The sequence below is a fragment of the Saccopteryx bilineata genome, chromosome 10 (assembly GCF_036850765.1).
Source record: "Saccopteryx bilineata isolate mSacBil1 chromosome 10, mSacBil1_pri_phased_curated, whole genome shotgun sequence".
Classification (NCBI taxonomy): Eukaryota; Metazoa; Chordata; class Mammalia; order Chiroptera; family Emballonuridae; genus Saccopteryx; species Saccopteryx bilineata.
Window position 1 is genome coordinate 53,830,935 of NC_089499.1, and position 19,308 is coordinate 53,850,242.

The 19,308-nt window shown below is 37.4% G+C and overlaps 1 protein-coding gene across 3 annotated transcripts in view; it reads right to left on the reverse strand.

The window, feature by feature from the left end:
• GRM7 (glutamate metabotropic receptor 7) overlaps positions 1 to 19,308 on the reverse strand; it is a 1,011,140-nt gene that overhangs the window by 664,204 nt on the left and 327,628 nt on the right. For all 3 annotated transcript variants that reach the window (XM_066245502.1, XM_066245501.1, XM_066245500.1), the window contains exon 2: positions 14,211 to 14,427. In XM_066245502.1, coding sequence (XP_066101599.1) covers positions 14,211 to 14,427 — 217 coding nt within the window. The remainder of the gene's footprint in view (positions 1 to 14,210; positions 14,428 to 19,308) is intronic.

A 19,308-nucleotide genomic window follows, 5' to 3' on the forward strand; every position in this document is an offset into this window, starting at 1 on the left:
GATAGCTCCATGGCTTCTACCTCAGTAGCTATAAAATGGCTCCGGTTGCAGCAGAGCAAGGGCCCCAAATGGGCAGAGCATCACCCCCTAGTGGGCTTGCCAGGTGGATCTTGGTCAGAGTGCATGAGGGAGTCTGTCTCTGCCTCCCTTCCTCTCACTAAAAAATAAAAAGTAAAAATAAATAAATAAAAAATTCCTTATATATGGAAAATACTAAAAACTCCACCAAAAATCTGGTAGAATTAATATGTTCAGCAAAGTTAAACAATATAAAATCAATATATAAAAATCAGTTGTATTTCTATACACAATAAAATATCTTAAAAACAAATGAGGAAAATCATCCAATTCACAATAACATCAAAAAAATAAAATACTTAGGAATAAAATTTAACAGAGGCAGGAAAATTCTGTACACTGAGAACTATTAGACTTGATAGAAAACATTAAAAAGACATAGATAAAATACTCCCCATGTTCATGGATCAGAATAATTAATATTGTCCAAATATTCATGCTACTCAAAACCATGTATATTAAATATAGTCCTTATCAAAATTTTAGTGGCATTTTTTCAAAGAAATAAAAAAAAATCAAAGATTTGTATAGAACCACAAAGATCCTAAATAACCTTAGTGATTATGAGAAAGAATAAAACTGAAGGCTTCACACTTCCTGATTTCAAACTGTAGTACAAAGCTATAGTAGCTAAAATAGTGTGGTTCTGGCATAGAATAGACACATAGACCAATGAAACAGAATCAAGAGCCCAGATGTCAGGAGAGGAGGGAGGAAACTCTGCCTGTACAGTCAATTAATATTTGACAAATGAGCCAGAAATACTCAATGGGGAAAGGATTATCTCTTCAATAAATCATATTGGAATGTTGGATAATCTTGCAGAATAATGGAATTAGAGTCTATCTCACACAATGACATAATTTAATTTAAAATAGGTTAAAGATTAAACAAAACACCTGAAACTGTAAAATTCCCAGAAGAAAACATTAAAAAATGTTCCATGATCTTGGACTTAGTAATAAATTTTTTTGAATATGGCATCAAAAAGTACAAATGGTGAAACAAAAATAAAGAGGCGAGACTACATAACAAAACCCTTGCTATGCAGCCAATGAAATAACAAAATAAAAAGTCAGCCTATAGATTGGGAGAAAAATATTTGCAAATAATGTTTCTGATAAAGGGTTAATATCCAAAACATATAAGGAATTCATAGAACTCAATAACAAAAGTAATTTTTGTAAGTCTGATTAAAAAATGTCTTAGAGACATTTTCCCAAAGACATACAAATGGCTAACAGGCACATGAAAAAATGTTCAACATCACTAATCACCAGGGAAATGTAAATCAAAACCATGAGATACCATCTCATACATGTTAGAATGGCTATAATTAAAAAGACAAGAGATAATGAGTATTGACAAGGATATAATGAAAAGGGAACCCCTGGGCACTATGGAAATGTAAATAGCAGCAGTCACTATAAAAAATATTAAAAATAGAACTACCATATGATCCAGCAATGATACTTCTAGGTATATATAGCCAAAGGAGATAAAGTCAGGATCTTAAAGAGATATCTGCATTCCCATGTTCATTGTAGCATTATTCAAAGTAGCCAACCAATGGGTCCATCTATGGGTGAATGTATACAAAAATGTGGTATGTGTGTATGTGTGTGTATATATAATGAACCATTATTTGATCATTAGAAAGAAGGAAATCTTGCTGTTTGCAGTGACAGAAATGGATGTTGGAGGTTTTACATTAAGTGAAATAAGTCACACAGAGAAAGATAAATACTGTATAATATCACTTATATAATATTTGGAATCTAAAAAGCTGATTTCAAAGACACAGAGAGTAGAATGGTAATTGCTGTCTGACCTGTGGTGGTGCAGTGGATAAAGCATTGACCTGGAATGTTGAGGACACTGGTTCAACCCCAGGCTTGCTGGGTCAAGGTACATACAAGAAGCAAGTACTACAAGTTGATACTTCCCAATCCTCCCTTCTTCTTTATCTCTCTCTCCTCTCTCTATAATCAATAAATAAAATCTATATTAAAAAAAAGAACAGTAATTGCCAGGGGCTGGTGAGTGTGAATAATTAGATGTGTATTAAATAGTACATACTTTTAAGTTATAAAATGACTAAGCTCTGGAGATCTAAGGTACAACATGGTGAATATAGTTAATAGCACTTTATTACAACGTACATACTTAAAAATTGCTAAGAGAGCAAATCAAATGTTTTCACCACAAAAAAATAAATAGTGATTGTGAGGTAATAAATGTCTACTAACCTTACTGAGGTAATAATTTCATAATATGTAAGTGTACATCTTAAACTGACACAATGTCAGGTGTCAATCTTATCTTAATAAAGCTGGGAAAAATAAAATGGGAGCCCAGTAGATAAATTATGCAAACCCTAGGGCAGAATGCAATCTATGAGTCTAATGAAAGTCATTCCAATATCTACTACCTTTCTTAATTACTCAGTGGCTACTGCTGGACAAAAAATCCATGAGAACAGGCTTGTAGAATGATTTGTGTTAGTTAATCAAAAGTGTGGTGAGTAGAGTGTGTACTAAGTGTGTTACCATATACTAGATTTTAAGAAAATAACTGATCCTGTTATGAAGCTAAATTTTAACTATTTTTTTTGCCAAAAATGTTTGAGAAGAATCTATAATTTGTGAACCTTCTACACACTTCTATATAGTCACTTTCCATCATAATTTCTATAGTTATACTTATGACAACCTTAATAATTTCCATAGTTATAATTATGACAAATTTATCTTTTCCAAGGGAATTTATATTCTTTAATAAAAAATATACCAGATATATGTTTGTGGTGTTGATTTTTAAAAATCTCAGAAATCACAAATACCCTAACAAAGTAAAACCTTTTTATACATGGACATTTATAGAAAGCCTTCTTTTAATTTTTTTTTCTAAAATTAATTAATTTACTTTTTACAGTGACAGAGAGAGGGACAGATAGGGACAGACAGACAGGAATGGAGAGAGATGAGAAGCATCAATCATCAGTATTTCGTTGCGACACCTTAGTTGTTCATTGATTGCTCTTTCATATGTGCCTTGACTGTGGGCCTTCAGCAGACCGAGTAACCCCTTGCTTGAGGTGAGCCTTGCTCAAACCATATGAGCCCGCACTCAAGCTGGTGACCTTGGGTCTCGAACCTGGGTCCACCGCATCCCAGTCCAACGCTCTATCCACTGCGCCATTGCCTGGTCAGGCTTCTTTTAATTTTAAGCCCTTCTAATACAAAACCTCAAATGTTTCTCTTAAGGACTTTATCACTATCACAATAACTTTACTTTTAATTTTCCCTTGTAATGCAAAAGTGTATGTTATAGCCTATTAGATTAGGTTCTCAAAGGGTCATCTTAATACTATGACTTGTAAAGTGTGATGACATCCCAGTAATACCTATCTAAAATAGAGGTTGCTTGACAGTTGATATCAGCTCTAAAATATTAGCACAATGGAATATTCTGTAATAATTATTGCAGTATGTTTAAGTTGCTATTTAAGACATCCAGCCAAAAGAATAACAAGAAATGTGAAGAATTGGGAATAGGCAAATTTGGAGGTACACAGAGTCATAGTATTTCAAAGTCAGTCAACGTCATGTGTTTGAACAGCTACTCTTACTGTCAGAGATCTTGATCACCTACCGTCCTTAATTTTGCCTGAGAGTGCTAATGCAATTGATGTGGGTCTTTGTAGAATTTCCTATAATATCCTTAAAAGATTGAACAGCAGGGATGATTTGTCACATTAAAGAAAAATGGGTCCCTTTGTGCAGGCCTCAAAGAGACTGTATTTGCACATATCAACTTTTTCAAAATACAATATAATTTAGGAAGGAGTTGAAGTCCAGTAAATAGATAAATAGGTATTTTGTAAGCAACCAATTATTTTAGTCTCTTAGACTGCAGTATCTGCCTGTTTTTCAAAACTATCCATTTGCCCAGTCCCAGTGTTCACCCTCTCACCTGTGCTAATAAACAGTGCACTTTTCTGCATGGGTGCAGTTCAAGGTGCCTCCCGCTTCTGTGCACTTGCTTATTTTAGTGGAGATAAACAATGGGAAACCTCTGGAAAAGGCAACCAAAAAGATAATACTTTTTTAAAACTGTGACCATCCCAACGTTGGGTTAAGGATTGGGATTACGTTGGGAAACACCTCTTTTCCTACTATGTGCAGCCTTAGGAGAGCTCCAAATCAAAGTGTCGGACTTTGCCATGACCAAGACATAGGCAGCCTCTGTAAGGACCTGAACTTGGCTTTATATACTTCTCTCCAGTTCTATAAACTAACTAATATTCCTCCTTTTATATTTCTACAGAAATTTATCTTTCTTGCTGACATCTGTCAAAACTAATAAGATTCAAACCAGGAAGTCTCTTTCAATGAATAAGTTTGTAAAGACTGGTAAAAGTCACTTGAAGGATAATGCAGTATCGTCAAGCAGGGAGAATAAATCAGAACTTCTACTTCTAAATTTCAGTGGATGCAATAATATTATTACAAAAGCCTACTTACTTTGCAAAGTAAGATACCCCAAAACAACGATGTTCAATAGCACTCTCTCTATGTGAGTCTCTCCCACTATATTTAACCCTTTGAGTAGTATGAATGTTCATGTACATCCTCACTCAAAGGATTAACAAAAAACTCACTACTCAAAGGGTTAAAGATGAGCTATGTTCCCTTTCACTACATCTTCTACTTCAGTTCCAGAATCCAATATCCTTCCTCTCTTTAGCACATGAAACAGAAGGTAATACCCATGTAGGAGTCACTTTATCTTCAGATCTTTTCTCATTCCTCCATTTTGCTCAGGTCCAGTGAAGGTACATAGAAGAGATGAGAAGGAATTGCAGAGATATGTTTTTCTGCTGATTATTTCTTCATGAACACACTCACCATCTATTTCTAGTCCCACATCAACAAGGACAGTCTATTGCCTAGAAGAAAACCATCCTTTCCAATCAGGCTAACATGAATTGGAGAACTACCTAAGTCAAATGTAATGAGTTTTCTCAATAAATATGTGTTGACTTTGCAACTCAAAGAAGTATGTTGACTCACAGTCAGTCCTGGAGGAGTTAGAGGCAGACCTACAAGTTTTGGGCCCCAAACCAAAGCACTTTCTGTAATAGGTCTCATGACACATGGAAGATCACTTTAGATCATAGTAATTCAAAAGCCATAAAAATTTTCAAAGCAATTCTATGTCTCTTATACCATTTAAAAATTCAAATTACATTAAACAATTTATTTTCTTTTTTTTTTTCAACATGACTCTCTCTTCCTGAAATGGCACTCACCACTCCATTTAGGTTGCCTAGTGAAGTCCGGTTACCCTTTGAGGCATGGCTGAGCACCCCCCAGCCTGCTCTGGCAGCACGCCCCAGGGAGCTGTCGCCCCCCTTCACATATTCATTTCTACATAAAAAGGCAGACATGATATTTTTGTCTTGTTCCTGTGACTACCATAATTGTTATTTATCATTATCACCCTGGAACAGTATGTGACACAAAGAAAGTAGTCAGATATGCAGTGTATGAGCATAAGGCCTATGCCCTGATTTCATACCCCATTTTATCTTCCCTTAAGTCAGTGTATGATAGCAGATTCATAATGACGATAGAAAACCAAAACTGAAAAATCTTCCAACAGTTTCACTGTACTAACTATAACCTTTGAGTCTTCACCTCCTATATTATTAATAGATCATTTTTAAATTCTATGTACATTTATTGAGCTTTAAATATGTTGGACATTATCCTGGGTATAGTGTTGTAAGTCAAATACAACATAATACCAGTTCTCAATAAATATACATTATAATGGAGAGGATAATTAGACAGATTACCATGATTACAATATGCAAAAATTTATAGGATAGAGTTATGCACAAAATGTTATGGACTCATAGAAATAATACTCTCAATTATAACATTAAAGGTAAAAGCCAAACAATTACAGTTAAATATGTCTAGATTAAGTAGAAAAATAATTTACTTAAATTATGCTGGGTACTTCACAGAATCACTGTGGAGGCCACAGAACCAAAGTCAGAAAATGAGCTCAAACAAAGGATGTCTAAACTTTCATAACCAAAGCCCCCAAAGAGCCACAGACCCAGGTTAGTTGGGGCTCTGCAGCTGCTTGCTACTCCTGGAAATGAGAAGTCCGAGACTGTACTACTGCGGCCAACTCATGCTGGAGACCACACCCACCCTAAAACATGGGTACTGCTGCCACTGCTGTGAACAAAATGAGTTTCCCAGTGTTTCTGCTCTTCATGTCCCTAGCTCTTGATTTACCTATAGTAAATATTCTTATTAGCCACAGCTGGTTATATGGCTGTGCACCAGCCTCAAGGGAGGCTAGGAATGTGAATGTCTGACCTCTTTAGCTCTACAGTGACATGCAAGCCTGTTCTCTCATGAAGACCTGCGCAATTGATCATTTTCCATAAATGTATTCATAGAAATGAACTAAAAATGTGCTGTTAATAAAAGACAAACGTGCCTGACCTGGTCGTGGTGCAGTGGATAGAGTGTCGGACTGGGACACAGACAACCCAGGTTCAAAACCCGAGGTCGCCAGCTTGAGTGCGAGCTCATCAACTTGAATGCAGGGTCACTGGCTTGAGCGTGGGATCCTAGACACAACCCCATGGTTGCTGGCTTGAGCCTCTTGAGCAAGGGGTCACTCACTCTGCTGTAGCCCCCCGTTAAATCAAATATAGGAACCCCCGTCAAGGTACATATGAGAAAGAAGTCAATGAACAACTTAAGGGGCTGCAACGAAGAACTGATGCTTCTCATCTCTCTCCCTTTCTGTCTGTCTGTCCCTATCTGTCTCTCTGACTCTATCACAGAAAAAAAAAAAGAAAAAGAAGAAGAAGAAGAAGAAAGACAAACGTGCACACCACACACAATCCAAAATTAAACCATGCAGGAAGACCAAGTCAGGGAGAGCTTTTCCTAAGGTGCTGTTTTAAAACAAAATAAATGGGAGTTAGCTGGCAGTCCAAGCAGAAACCAAAACATTTGCAAAAGCCAAGAACATCCTGACAGCCACAGGAAGCTAACTGTGCTGGGATAGGAAGCATATGCAGGGGGCGCGAGGAGGGAATTACAGAGGACAGGATAGTCTGGGAGTGAGACTGGTGATGAAAGCAGACACTGGATGAGAAAGACCTACATTCTACACTGGACTTCTTTAACTTGATACTGTGGGAAAAAGGAAAGTAGCAACAGTGATAAAACAGCTTTATTTGTAGTTTAGAAAGATTATCATCATAGCTGAATAGATCCTATGTTGGAGGGGCTAAGCTGGAGACATGGAAACCTATAATACAAATGCAGGACTTGAGTGACTGCCATGATGTTGGGGATAAGGAGAGAGATACTTAGGATGTGCTAATAAATTGAGCATAGGTTAAAATCTAAAATATTGTGCTAATCACTGAGGGTCAAAAAAATAACATAATGCTTTTTCATGAGAAACTTAGCATTTAGTTTTAAAAAAGCACAACTAAAGATAAATAATATGAGAATTCTTTTGATTTTGTGTTTTCAAATTACATCCATGAATGTTTAATACATATACATAAACTGGGACCATTGGACACTTCATTGAAGAAATGTTCCAAATAGATATTAAAATATCTCATAGTTTTCTAATCTGACCAGTGGTAGTGCAGTGGATAGAGCATCAACCTGGGATGCTGAGGACCCAGGTTCAAGTCCTGAGGTCACCAGTGAGAACACAGGATCATACAGCTTGAGTGCAGGCTCATCAACCTGAGCACAGAGTCTCCAGCTTGAGCATGGGATCAATATCATGATCCCACTGTTGCTGAATTGAGAAAGGCATCACTGGCTCAGCTGGAACAATCCAGTCAAGACACATATGAGATGCAATCAATGAAAAACTAAGGTGGCACAACTATGAGTTAATGCTTCTCATCTTTCTCTTCCCTCTCTCCCTCCTGTTTATCTCTCTTTTTCAAATAAACTAAAAAAAAAAAAGTCTCCTAGTTTTCTATATTCACCATGACATAGACAAAGACAAGAACCAACAACTCATAGTCCACATAGATGATGACATTGGGAATTCTAGTCATGTTGTGTCATATTGCTTTAAGTGTTGTGTGGGCATAATAAGAAGCAAGAATGAAATGAATTCAGGGTGAGGGCAACTATAATAAACCACAGCAAACAGATGTAAGATATAATTTTTTTGACCCACAAGTCACAAAATTATATATCATAAAAATTATACATAAGTACTACCTCTGCATGCTTTTTTTTCCCAAAAAGGTGAAGGGAAAAATACAATATTTTCTTTCCTTCCCTGAACACATAGTTCTATATGTCAAAAATTAGACTATATGATGGAGTCACAAGGCAAAATCCTTGACCTTGTAGAGGTTACGACAAGGAAGGAGGATTGACATTTATCACAATGAAAGAGAATGTTGCATCAGTGGAGAGAGAAGCACAGGATTCTTGAATGAAAATAGAATTCTTGAATGAGCAAATGCAACTAGTTCTGAGAGCTAAAAAAATGGAGGCTAAATCATAGTTACTAATAGTCAATTAAGACTTCACCTAAGGAAAAAGTATTCTAGGTCAAGGTAAAGTGTTAAATAAAAAGAAGTTCTAGAGTATATCTAACTAATAATGAAATCTACTTTATAACATCCATTGAAATAACTATTATGTGATTCTCATCTCAACTCTATTATGTGATTGGCATGAAATACCAAAAGGATAGTTCAAATGTTTTTCCAGGCTCTGAAAAGTTGATGTGTGTCATGATACCATAGAAGTAACAAATCATTACTATTTGTGAAGCAATATTCATGGGATTCTCCTAAAAACTGTATGGCAAACTATAAGTGTTATATGTAATGTCCTTACTATTATAATCCTTGAACTAAATTTGGTTCAAAATATCTAGACTATATTTGTGCCATATGCTATCATAAGCATTTACTTTGACCCTCACTTAGAAAAAGAAGTCTTTATGGCTAATTTAGACTATTTAGGTTATTATGTTGACCTGAATTTAAAGCACGTTGACAATGAATATTCTCTCATTCTCTGGAATATTAAGCCATAAATTGCTGCATGTGCATCTATTCAAATAAAAAGAGCAATTTATGCAAATATGACTGTTTTACAAAAATCTCATCATCTGAGAAAATCACGTTACAGTCCTCTCTGAAAGTTCAACAAGGAGCAGCGTTCATGCATATTTAAATCTCATGACTTTACACGAGAGAAGAATTTGATGCTTCCTTTGACAGTTTAGGGAAATTGTACGTAGGGCTTCATGTCCCAAACAATTAGATGGCCCCTGTTGAAAGATTGCTTCATTTCTCTGGCATCATTGTCTTGACTGGTTCTAGCAGAGTCTGCTGAGAAGAGACCACCCCATGTCCTGTAACTATGTGCATGGGGAGGGGCACTGCAGACGCTGGTTTCACCAGCAACATGGCTTTAGAACTTAGGTCCAAGTAAAATTTGGAATTAAAGTATTATAAAATACTTGAGTATTTTAGACTTTATAAAGGAGAAGAAGCATAGTTTTCAAAGTCAAACTGTTCAGAAAGAAGGGAAGTAACTCCTTTAAGCCTGCCAGCACTACATAGAAACATCATTGAGCCATTGCTCTCTCTTTCTTCTATACACACACACACACACACACACACACACACACACACACACACCACATACACAGGACAATGGGAATAGTTCACTTTCTTCTTATGTTTGTTATATGATGAAAGCATATTATAAGAACAACAACTCAGAGGTAATATATAGTATATATTTATATATAAATAACCTTGTAGTTATAAGTAAAAGCTAATGTCATCTATCACTCAAGTTATTTTTAAACTTTTCAAACTCCAATGATAACTCTACTGATTTACAGCAAACTGTTGTGATTCACTAATTATCATCGGGTATTAAGTGCTTCTCTATACATGATCATACTTATTTTACTAACCTGATGAAGTAGGCATCTTTATTCTTATTCTCTACATAGGAATTTGAAACTTGAAAAGTTAAGTCATGTGTCAATTTTTTACAGCGCAGAAGTGCTGGGGCCTGTTATTCAAATCCAGATCTTTCTGACACCATGGTGCTTGTGTATCTCTTCATGCATATTTAAATCTTCCGTGACTATACATGAGTGAAGAATTACTGAGGTTTTCTTTGACAGTTTGAAGAAACCGTATGTAGACCTCTATGTTCCAAACAAATTAGACAACCCCGGTTGAAGGATGACTTCTTTTCTCTGATATCATGGTCTTGAATTGTTCTATCTGAGCTTGGTCAAGGAGAGCCCCAGGGCTTGCTCCTCTCCACGGCACACTGCCCTCCTGCAAGTACGCACGGGATAATCTCTTTCTCTGGCTCTAGAGTCAGTGGGCAAAGGGGAAAAGTGGGCATTCAGGATTATCTTTGAAAATTCTCGAAAGTTTCAATCATGTATGCTTCCCAGTAATTGCAAGAGAGTAATTTTTTTTTCTTTTTTTTTTTTTTTTGTATTTTTCCGAAGCTGGAAACGGGGAGAGACAGACAGACTCTCGCATGCGCCCGACCGGGATCCACCCGGCACGCCCACCAGAGGCGACGCTCTGCCCACCAGGGGGCGATGTTCTGCCCCTCCGGGGCGTCGCTCTGCCGTGCCCAGAGCCACTCTAGCGCCTGGGGCAGAGGCCAAGGAGCCATCCCCAGCGCCCGGGCCATCTTTGCTCCAATGGAGCCTTGGCTGCGGGAGGGGAAGAGAGAGACAGAGGAAGGAGGGGGGGGTGGAGAAGCAAATGGGCAGTTCTCCTGTGTGCCCTGGCCGGGAATCGAACCCAGGTCCCCCGCACGCCAGGCCGACGCTCTACCACTGAGCCAACTGGCCAGGGCCGAGAGTAAATTTTTTTAAAATTTATTTTGAATTAGGCTATTTTGCTGTTTCTTTGACTGGACAACAGAGAAAGTAGTTGAATCTTTTTAGAGGTTATAGACTGTGAATATGTATTTCTATATATTGGAATCACCTTTGGGGTTGCAAGATGCTCACATTATGAGAGGCCCACAGAAGTAAAATTAACTGAAGAAACAACAGATTACGTTTCCAGCCTCAGGTTTTTTCTAAGTAATATACACACTGAGTGAGTAACTTACCACACACATGGAAATTGTAATTTCCCTTCTTGTAGTTCTTCTTTTTCCCTGGGAAAGGGCAGGACACACTTGCTAAGCACAGAAGTGACTAGATTAAAATGAATTGTACATATGATATGCTTCCAATGGAACTTGTTATAAATACACACCAAGTATGATAATATTTGTAGGAGAAGAGGAACTGAACTGTGGGACGTTACCAGAACTCTCTGTGTCCTCCTGCATTCCTGCAGCTTGCACGACGCTTCCTCTCATCCTCAAGGGGGAGGAAAGGCTCTCAGACTACAGGCTATTTCCAAGATGGACAGCCTTTATTTTTCAGCTGCACCATTTCAATGTATGATTAGCTAAGTATACAAGCTAGGGAGTTCAGCCCACGTTACAAGGACTTTGTCCTTTTTGCAGCGTCACTCTATAGCAGACTCTGATTTTGTATCTTATATGCTCACCAAGTAACACCAGGAAGAAAAGCCCATATAGGACTCATGACTAACCTGTCTCTATCAGTCCTTTATAAAAGACACAGAGCAAATATTTGTCTTGTTACTGTGCTTTACTGAAAAATTAACACAATTTTGAGCTTATGAACACTGTAAATTTTCTAACAAAATGGGCAGTGCTCTTTGCTTTGCCCAGTGCAGGGCTCAGCATTAAGCTGGAGAGTCACCGACAGCAATAGAGCAAGAAGGTATCTGAACTTCACCTCTGAGCTTTGGATTATTATTGGTCCTATCTATTGGTTTTTATGCTCATATCTCTAAGTCAACAACCTCTACGCTTATTTTGGTTAAAGCAGGATTCAAGGAAACAAGGAATAAATAAGAGAATTAGTTATCAAAAACGATTAGGCATCTCTTTAGGGCTTCATGAAGGTGATTGTTAATGAGCTGTACAAACCTCAGCACGCCACCAGGACAGGACAGGGTTAAGGTTCCTTTTCTAGTCAGAAAGTTTCTAACTGAGTTATACTAAAAATATTTTCCTCGGAAGCATAGCAGTTGGGACCGCAAGAGTAAATGAGGCAGACAGTCTCCTCTGGGGGACGAGAAAGAAACAAGTGAGGTGAGCATGGGATGCAGGAGAGGACACTGGCGACACAAGGCCAGCTGACAGGACCAAAGAATCAGTGTGTATTTGCTTGTTTAAATCTAAAAAATGACTCTAGCATGAGACCTGTTCATGATTAGGAGCCACCTAGTCAAGGGTATTAAGGGTGAGAATATTTCAGTCATAGGGAAGAACATAAGCATGGCCCAAGCTTGCCTGACCAGGCAGTGGCACAGTGGATAGAACATTGGCCTGGGATGCTGAGGACCCAGGTTCAAAGCCCCAAAGTCACCAGCTTGAGACCAAGGTTGCTGGCTTGAGCAAGGGGCCCTGATCAAGGCACATATGAGAAAGCAATCAATGAACAACTAAGGTGCTACAACTATGAGTTAATGCTTCTTATTTCTTTCTCTTTCTGTCTGTCTCTCGCTTTCTCTCTCATACAAAAACAAAACAAACAAAAATAACCCAAGTTCTCCAGTGAAATTTTGAAATTACAGCTATGATGAGGCACTGAGTTAAAATCATGGGATTTACAGGTTTACAAGCAAGTCTTGACTTCTTTGTTGCAGCTCTTTAGTTGTTCATTGATTTCTTTCTCATATGTGCCTTGACCGGGAGCTGCAGCAGAGCAAGTGACTGCTTGCTCAAGCCAGTGACCTTGGGCTCAAGCCAGTGACAATGGGGTCATGTCTATGATCCCACACTCAAGACAGCAACCCTACATTCAAGCTGGTGAGCCCATGCTCACACTGGATGAGCCTGTGCTCAGGTCAGATGAGCCTATGCTCAAGCTAGTGAGCTCGGCGTTTCGAACCTGGGTCCTCTGTGTTCCAGTCTGACTCTCTATTCACTGTACCACTGCCTGGTCAAGCCTGACTCCCTTCTTTGAGTAGTCTATTTCCTAAAGCATGATATGTGTTAGTATGTCTGTAGTCTGACAGTCCAACATCACAGCAATGTTTTTAGAACTTATGACATAATTTTTCCTCATAAGGACCTCTGGTTCTATTGCCTTGCTTGTCTGTCTTTACCATTATAGATACTCTGATCAATAACAATTTGGATTCGATGATATTCTTACAAACAAAACTAAAGACCTCATTTTAGTGAAATAACTGTATAGGCATATTAAGCACACATTTTGCAACATATGTATACTATAGTATACCTGAATATTTATTGTTAGAATTTCTAAGTGTGAAGTTTTTGCCTCATTAAAAATATCTGCCTAATGGAAGACCACTGGCCACACATTGAGCTAAACATTAGGTCCAATATGAGCTAAATACACAAACAAAAGAATCATTTCCAAGTGTTGTTTAATAGAAATATCTTTCTCAAAATAATCTCATGTTTCACAGACTATGTGTCTAAATACAGTCCTCTGCCTAAATAATTTATTTAATTTTGTTTTGCCCAAGTCAGCCAGAGCCATCACTGTTATTCTTCTCCAAAGCAAAGTGCCACTGTGATTGGGTTCTCAAAATTCTAAACAAGTCTCCCGGTATTAGAGAGAAGCAGAGAAAGAGAGCATGCATTGAGAGGCACTATTAGTCACAATTACTCAGGTTTCCAAATATTAGAAGTAATCCACACTATTGTTTATCACACAAAGGTAAGATATTGATTTTGGAACATATGTTCTCCACATTTCTCTACAAATATTTTAAAAGACTTCAGTTTCATAATTTTGAAAATATTCTCTTCAAAAACAACACAGTGCTATAAACAAAGACTTTACAGATTTACTTCACTGGCAGTAGGGATGTGAGAATTAGATATACTATGATTATCTTTAGTGTTTGTTTAGTAAAGTCTAAAAAGAAACCTACGAGCCACAGACATTTGAAGAGGGTCATCTTGATCATTGCAATCTCTTCCTACCTGCCTCTTTGGAAATCTGCGTGAAGGATTCCACACCTTTCTCTCCATAACTTCCTTCAGATGCGAGAGTAGACACATAGTTCCAGCCTAGTGCCTTCACAATGTCTACCATGGCCTGGGCTTGGAAGGAATCAGGTGGGACCACGCGGGAGAAGAAGTCATAGCGCCGATCGTCACTTAACTCGGGTGCCGTTGATGCATAACTAATCTGGGGGATCTGAAAAGACAAGAGAGCGCCACATGAGAGCACACCATCAGGATGTGAGAGACTCATTCATAGTGAAAACAATTCACTCAAAATTCAGGACTTGAGTTTCAAAGAGAGTGTGTGTGTAACCAAACACTACATGTAACTGTAGACCACCAAAAAAAAAAATGCAATCAACAACTTGACCTTTAGTTTTCTCCTCTTGAAAAGAAGGAACAAGGATGGCATGGGAAATACATGGGTCATGGTGGTTAAGAGAAAATAATTTATACTCATTCTGGCTACCATTTTGAATCATGCTTTACTTCTTATAAAACTAATAGACTTAGGGGTGAATATGGTGTACAGAGATGTGTTGTAGAACTGGGTACCTGAAACTTGTATAACTATATTAACCAGTGTCATCCCAACAAAATTCAATTTAAAAAATTAACTAATAGAAAAAAAAAAAACTAAGCTTAACTGAAGTGTTTATGGGGATTGGTTTAGTTGACATAGCTAATGAATATTGGTGACATCATTAGCCATCTAGCATTGATGGAGTGCTGATCATCTGTGAGGGAATACCTAAACAAGCTACATGTGTTATTTAATTTATTATTCACAAGGACATTAGGAACTAGCCTAGTAACACCATTAGACACAGGAAAGGGGGTTTTCTGCCACAAGGCTTTCCCCTCAGTGGTCCTAGCACATTAGAAGACCTTTAGGAAATTGTTTAAGTTCCCCTTTGGGTGCTTGGCAAGGACTGGCAGTCCTCTCTGGGAGGGGTCACATGGGTCTCTGATTCTCACTTTTTCCCCTTGGAGAACTCTCTGACACTATTTCACATGAGATTAACCAGATGTTCCGAGCTCCAGAATTTGTGCCTACAGGAATCACCCAAGGGTCCCATAGCAGAAGCCTGGTTTCAGGAGGGCAGCCTAACCAGAAGAATACTCCCCTTGGAAAGCACAGTATTTATTTCTTAGAATTATGTGAAGTTATACTATCTGAGTAATCCTGACATGCTGACTTTAGCAAGAAATCTGATTTCCTTAGAAAGAAGCATTGAAAAAAAAATGTTTTCCTGGGATCCCAAATACCATGAGAAACCTTAAAGCAGCCATACTACTTTAAGGTTGAGGACTGTCTCGGGGCCTGCCTTTTACGATGACCTGCCCTCTAGTTCTTTCTCTTAACACAGCACACGGTAGACTACAACTAGTACAATTAATCTACCTGTAACAAAGGTCAACTCCTACAAAATTCTACTTGCAAACTCTCCCAGGACTTACCCCTGCTTTATCATTAGGGCTTCTCAGGTTTCTAAAAGCCAGTTTTGATCTTTGCTCAGATGAAGCCTAACAGTCCAACACTTTGCCCCCAAAAAGTCAAAGCTACACTCAAATTGAGTCTCTCAGCTCAGCCCTGAAAATTCTACTTCATATTAAGCTTTCTCCTTCCAGTACAGTATGACTAAAGTTTACCCATTTGCCATTATTTAAAGCTAGTTACCACCTGTGTAAAGCTCATTTCTCCATCAACTTTTTAGGTCAGCATTACAATTCAAGTCCTTGCAGCTCTACCTGATGCAGTTCTGCTCTATAAACAGTAGGGGCAGGCTCTCTGTCCCCGACTTAAAGGCTAAAGCCAGACAGAAAAATTCAGTCTCCTGGTGGGTCTTTATCTGAATCTCTCCTCAATTACAGAGGCAGTAAAGAGGAGAGGAATAAAATAGGACTTGCTGTTGATAAGACGTAGAATCAGAGCTTGATGTTTTTGTTCATAGTGTTTACTTTTGAAGTTATTTCACCTCAATGAGTTAGCTGCATTATGATTATAAATAAGATTGTTTTGAGGAGAAGGCATACGAATGTGCATTGCTTAGTACGCTTGGGACAGATGGGCACTTAATATGTGAAGATAATAATCAAAATAGAAAACAATACAAGTTTTTTTACTAAGTTCACCCATTCTCCATTGTTGACTTCCCAAATTCTCTGTGATGTGTTATCACAATATTCCCCTCAATATTCTAAGAACAGATGTTTACATATCTCTGTCATTATTGCTTTGGAAATATAGTATTCAGCCTGACCAGGTGGTGGTGCAATCAATAGAGCATCTACCTAAGATGCTGGGGATGCTGGTTTGAAACCCCGAGGTCACCACTTCAGCATGGGCTCATCTGCTTGAATGTGAGCTCAACAGCTAGAGTGTGGAAGCACCAGCTTTAGCATGGGATTCATAAACATGACCTCATGATCACTGGCTTGAGCCCAAGGTCACTGGCTTGGGCAAGGGGTCACTGGCTTGGGCAAGGGGTCACTGGCTCAGCTAGAGCCTCCCAGTCAAGGCATGTATGAAAAAGTAATCAATGAACAACTAAAGTCCCACAATGATTAGTTGATGCTTCTCATCTCTCTCCCTTGTCTGCCCACCAATTAAAATAAAAAGAAAAAATATATAATGTTCAACTGTTTATTATGTGCCAATCATGTTCTAAGGTTTTATATGCATTACCTTACCTAACCATCAGAAATATTCTTTACTATACTAGACTGTATTATACTAAACTCTACTATTATTAACTCATTTTACAAAAGAAGAAATTGAGTCTTGAAAGTATAATATGACTGTCTCAGGTCACAACATTGTAGGTCAGAGAACAGTACTTGAAACTGCCCAATGCAAATTTCAGATCTCTTAACTACCATACTTGGTTGCATTGTTGCTAAAACATTTTAATAATAAGCATAAAACAAGAAAGGACAATCGCTTACTGGAGTTCAAGTCAATTTCTGTACACACTAAATTTATTTTAGATGTTTCACTTAAGTTGTTGTTCAAACATTTTACTTACATGCCTTATTAGAGCTTATACAAATATATTAATAGAATGAGTTCTCTATGTCTCATTTATAGTTCTGATAATATAAATTTTAGGCAAAAAATATATATACCAACTGAATAAAGGCTTTGGGCAGAAAAATAAAAAGGAGGGAGGGAGAGAGGAAGACTAGGAAGAGAGAGACAAAGAGAGACTTTCTCTTACAAGAAATAAAAAGGAACGAAGCCAAGCATGTCAACACATTTACATCAATTTTCCTGTGGAAAGGGAAAAGCTTCATGCACTTGTGCAGCTGTTTTCCCTGCCAAAACCCCTTTCTATCTTTGAAGCAGTGCTAATAAAGATACAGCCGGCTCCTTACCTGAATTTGCATTTACGTAGCTGCTGTAAAATATCTGACTCGTGAAGCGCTCCAATGTAAATTTTTGAAATTGTGACCCAAATTTTAGTAATGAAAATCCTCCTCACTACCATGCACCCTTTGACAATGAGTGCTATCTGTGGTCTACCCCTTCCACCATAAGCAAGAAACATCTCCTGGCTTACAACTTATGTCCCTTTAGGATCACACACACATCCTATATCCAATGATACTTATTTCTACACTATGCATAAATGATGCTAGAATAAGGAATGGAGCCAAATGGATTTCATTTCTGAGATAAAAATACAGGGTGAGGAAGAATTAGTTATTGTAATATCTACCATATGAACAACTGTAAACCTCCATTTGCTACACTCTGTATAGTGTTATAAGAACATCCTCCTAGCAACAGAGACATAGAAGAATGTAGGTAATCTATGAAATACGTTGCTGTGTACTTATTTAGTTGTTATACTGCCTATTTAGTTACTTGTTTTCAACTAGTGCTTAAGCCTACAGAATAATTATTTTGGTGTGATATTACTGGTAGCTACAACTGACCAAATTATTGTTAATCATTAGTGATTATCTGCCACACTCTCCTTGATCTCAGCTGTTCTTTCATTTTCTGCTACTGCAACTCTTCCTCCCTCTTGCCAGTCTCTTATGGAAGTGTAGACTTGATCTTTTGATGATGATAATTTAGTACAATAATAATTCAGCTTTAGAGAAATAGATATTCCATCTCACTTTGCGTCTTCCTTACTCCAATTAAAAAAAAAACTAAAACACCTTTCATCTTTATTACAAGATAAATTTTCATCTATTTTATTATTTGTTATTCTGCATAAAAATTTGACTATCACACAAAAATGGTGTTGTTGATTTGATGAGTATCTAATAGAATTAAAAAAATATATATAGTCTATCTTATTTTTTAGATTGAGTATGTACTTTTATTTAGAAAAAATACATATTACTTATAAAAAAGAAAATATAGAGACCAAAAAAAGATAATTCCAATGCCATCACTCCTGTTAAAATTTGCTATGCCTCACTATCATTTTTGTGTACATGTGGGCATATGCATATATAATATTAATTATAAAAACATGAGTCTATATCTCTTTTTCCCTCATTGCTCCCCCTTCATTTCTCTTGCTCTCTCTTTCTGGTTGCATAATATTCTACTAAGCTAAACCTAAACTAAACCTAATCTTCATTGTCAAACATTTAAACATTTTTCCATTTTTCATTATCACTAGAATTTATTTATTTATTTTTAATTTAATTTAATTTTATTTTATTTTTTATTTTTATTTTTTTGTTATTTTATTTTATTTATTTATTTTTTAATAAATTTTTATTAATGGTAATGGGATGACATTAATAAATCAGGGTACATATATTCAAAGAAAACATGTCTAGGTTATTTTGTCATTAAATTATGTTGTGTACCCCTCGCCCAAAGTCAGATTGTCCTCCGCCACCCTCTATCTAGTTCTCTGTGCCCCTCCCCCTCCCCCTAACTCTCTCCCTTCCTCCCTCCAATGTCCTCCCTCCCCCCACCCCTGGTAACCACCACACTCTTGTCCATGTCTCTTAGTCTCATTTTTATGTTCCACCAATGTATGGAATCATGTAGTTCTTGTTTTTTTCTGATTTACTTATTTCACTCCGTATAATGTTATCA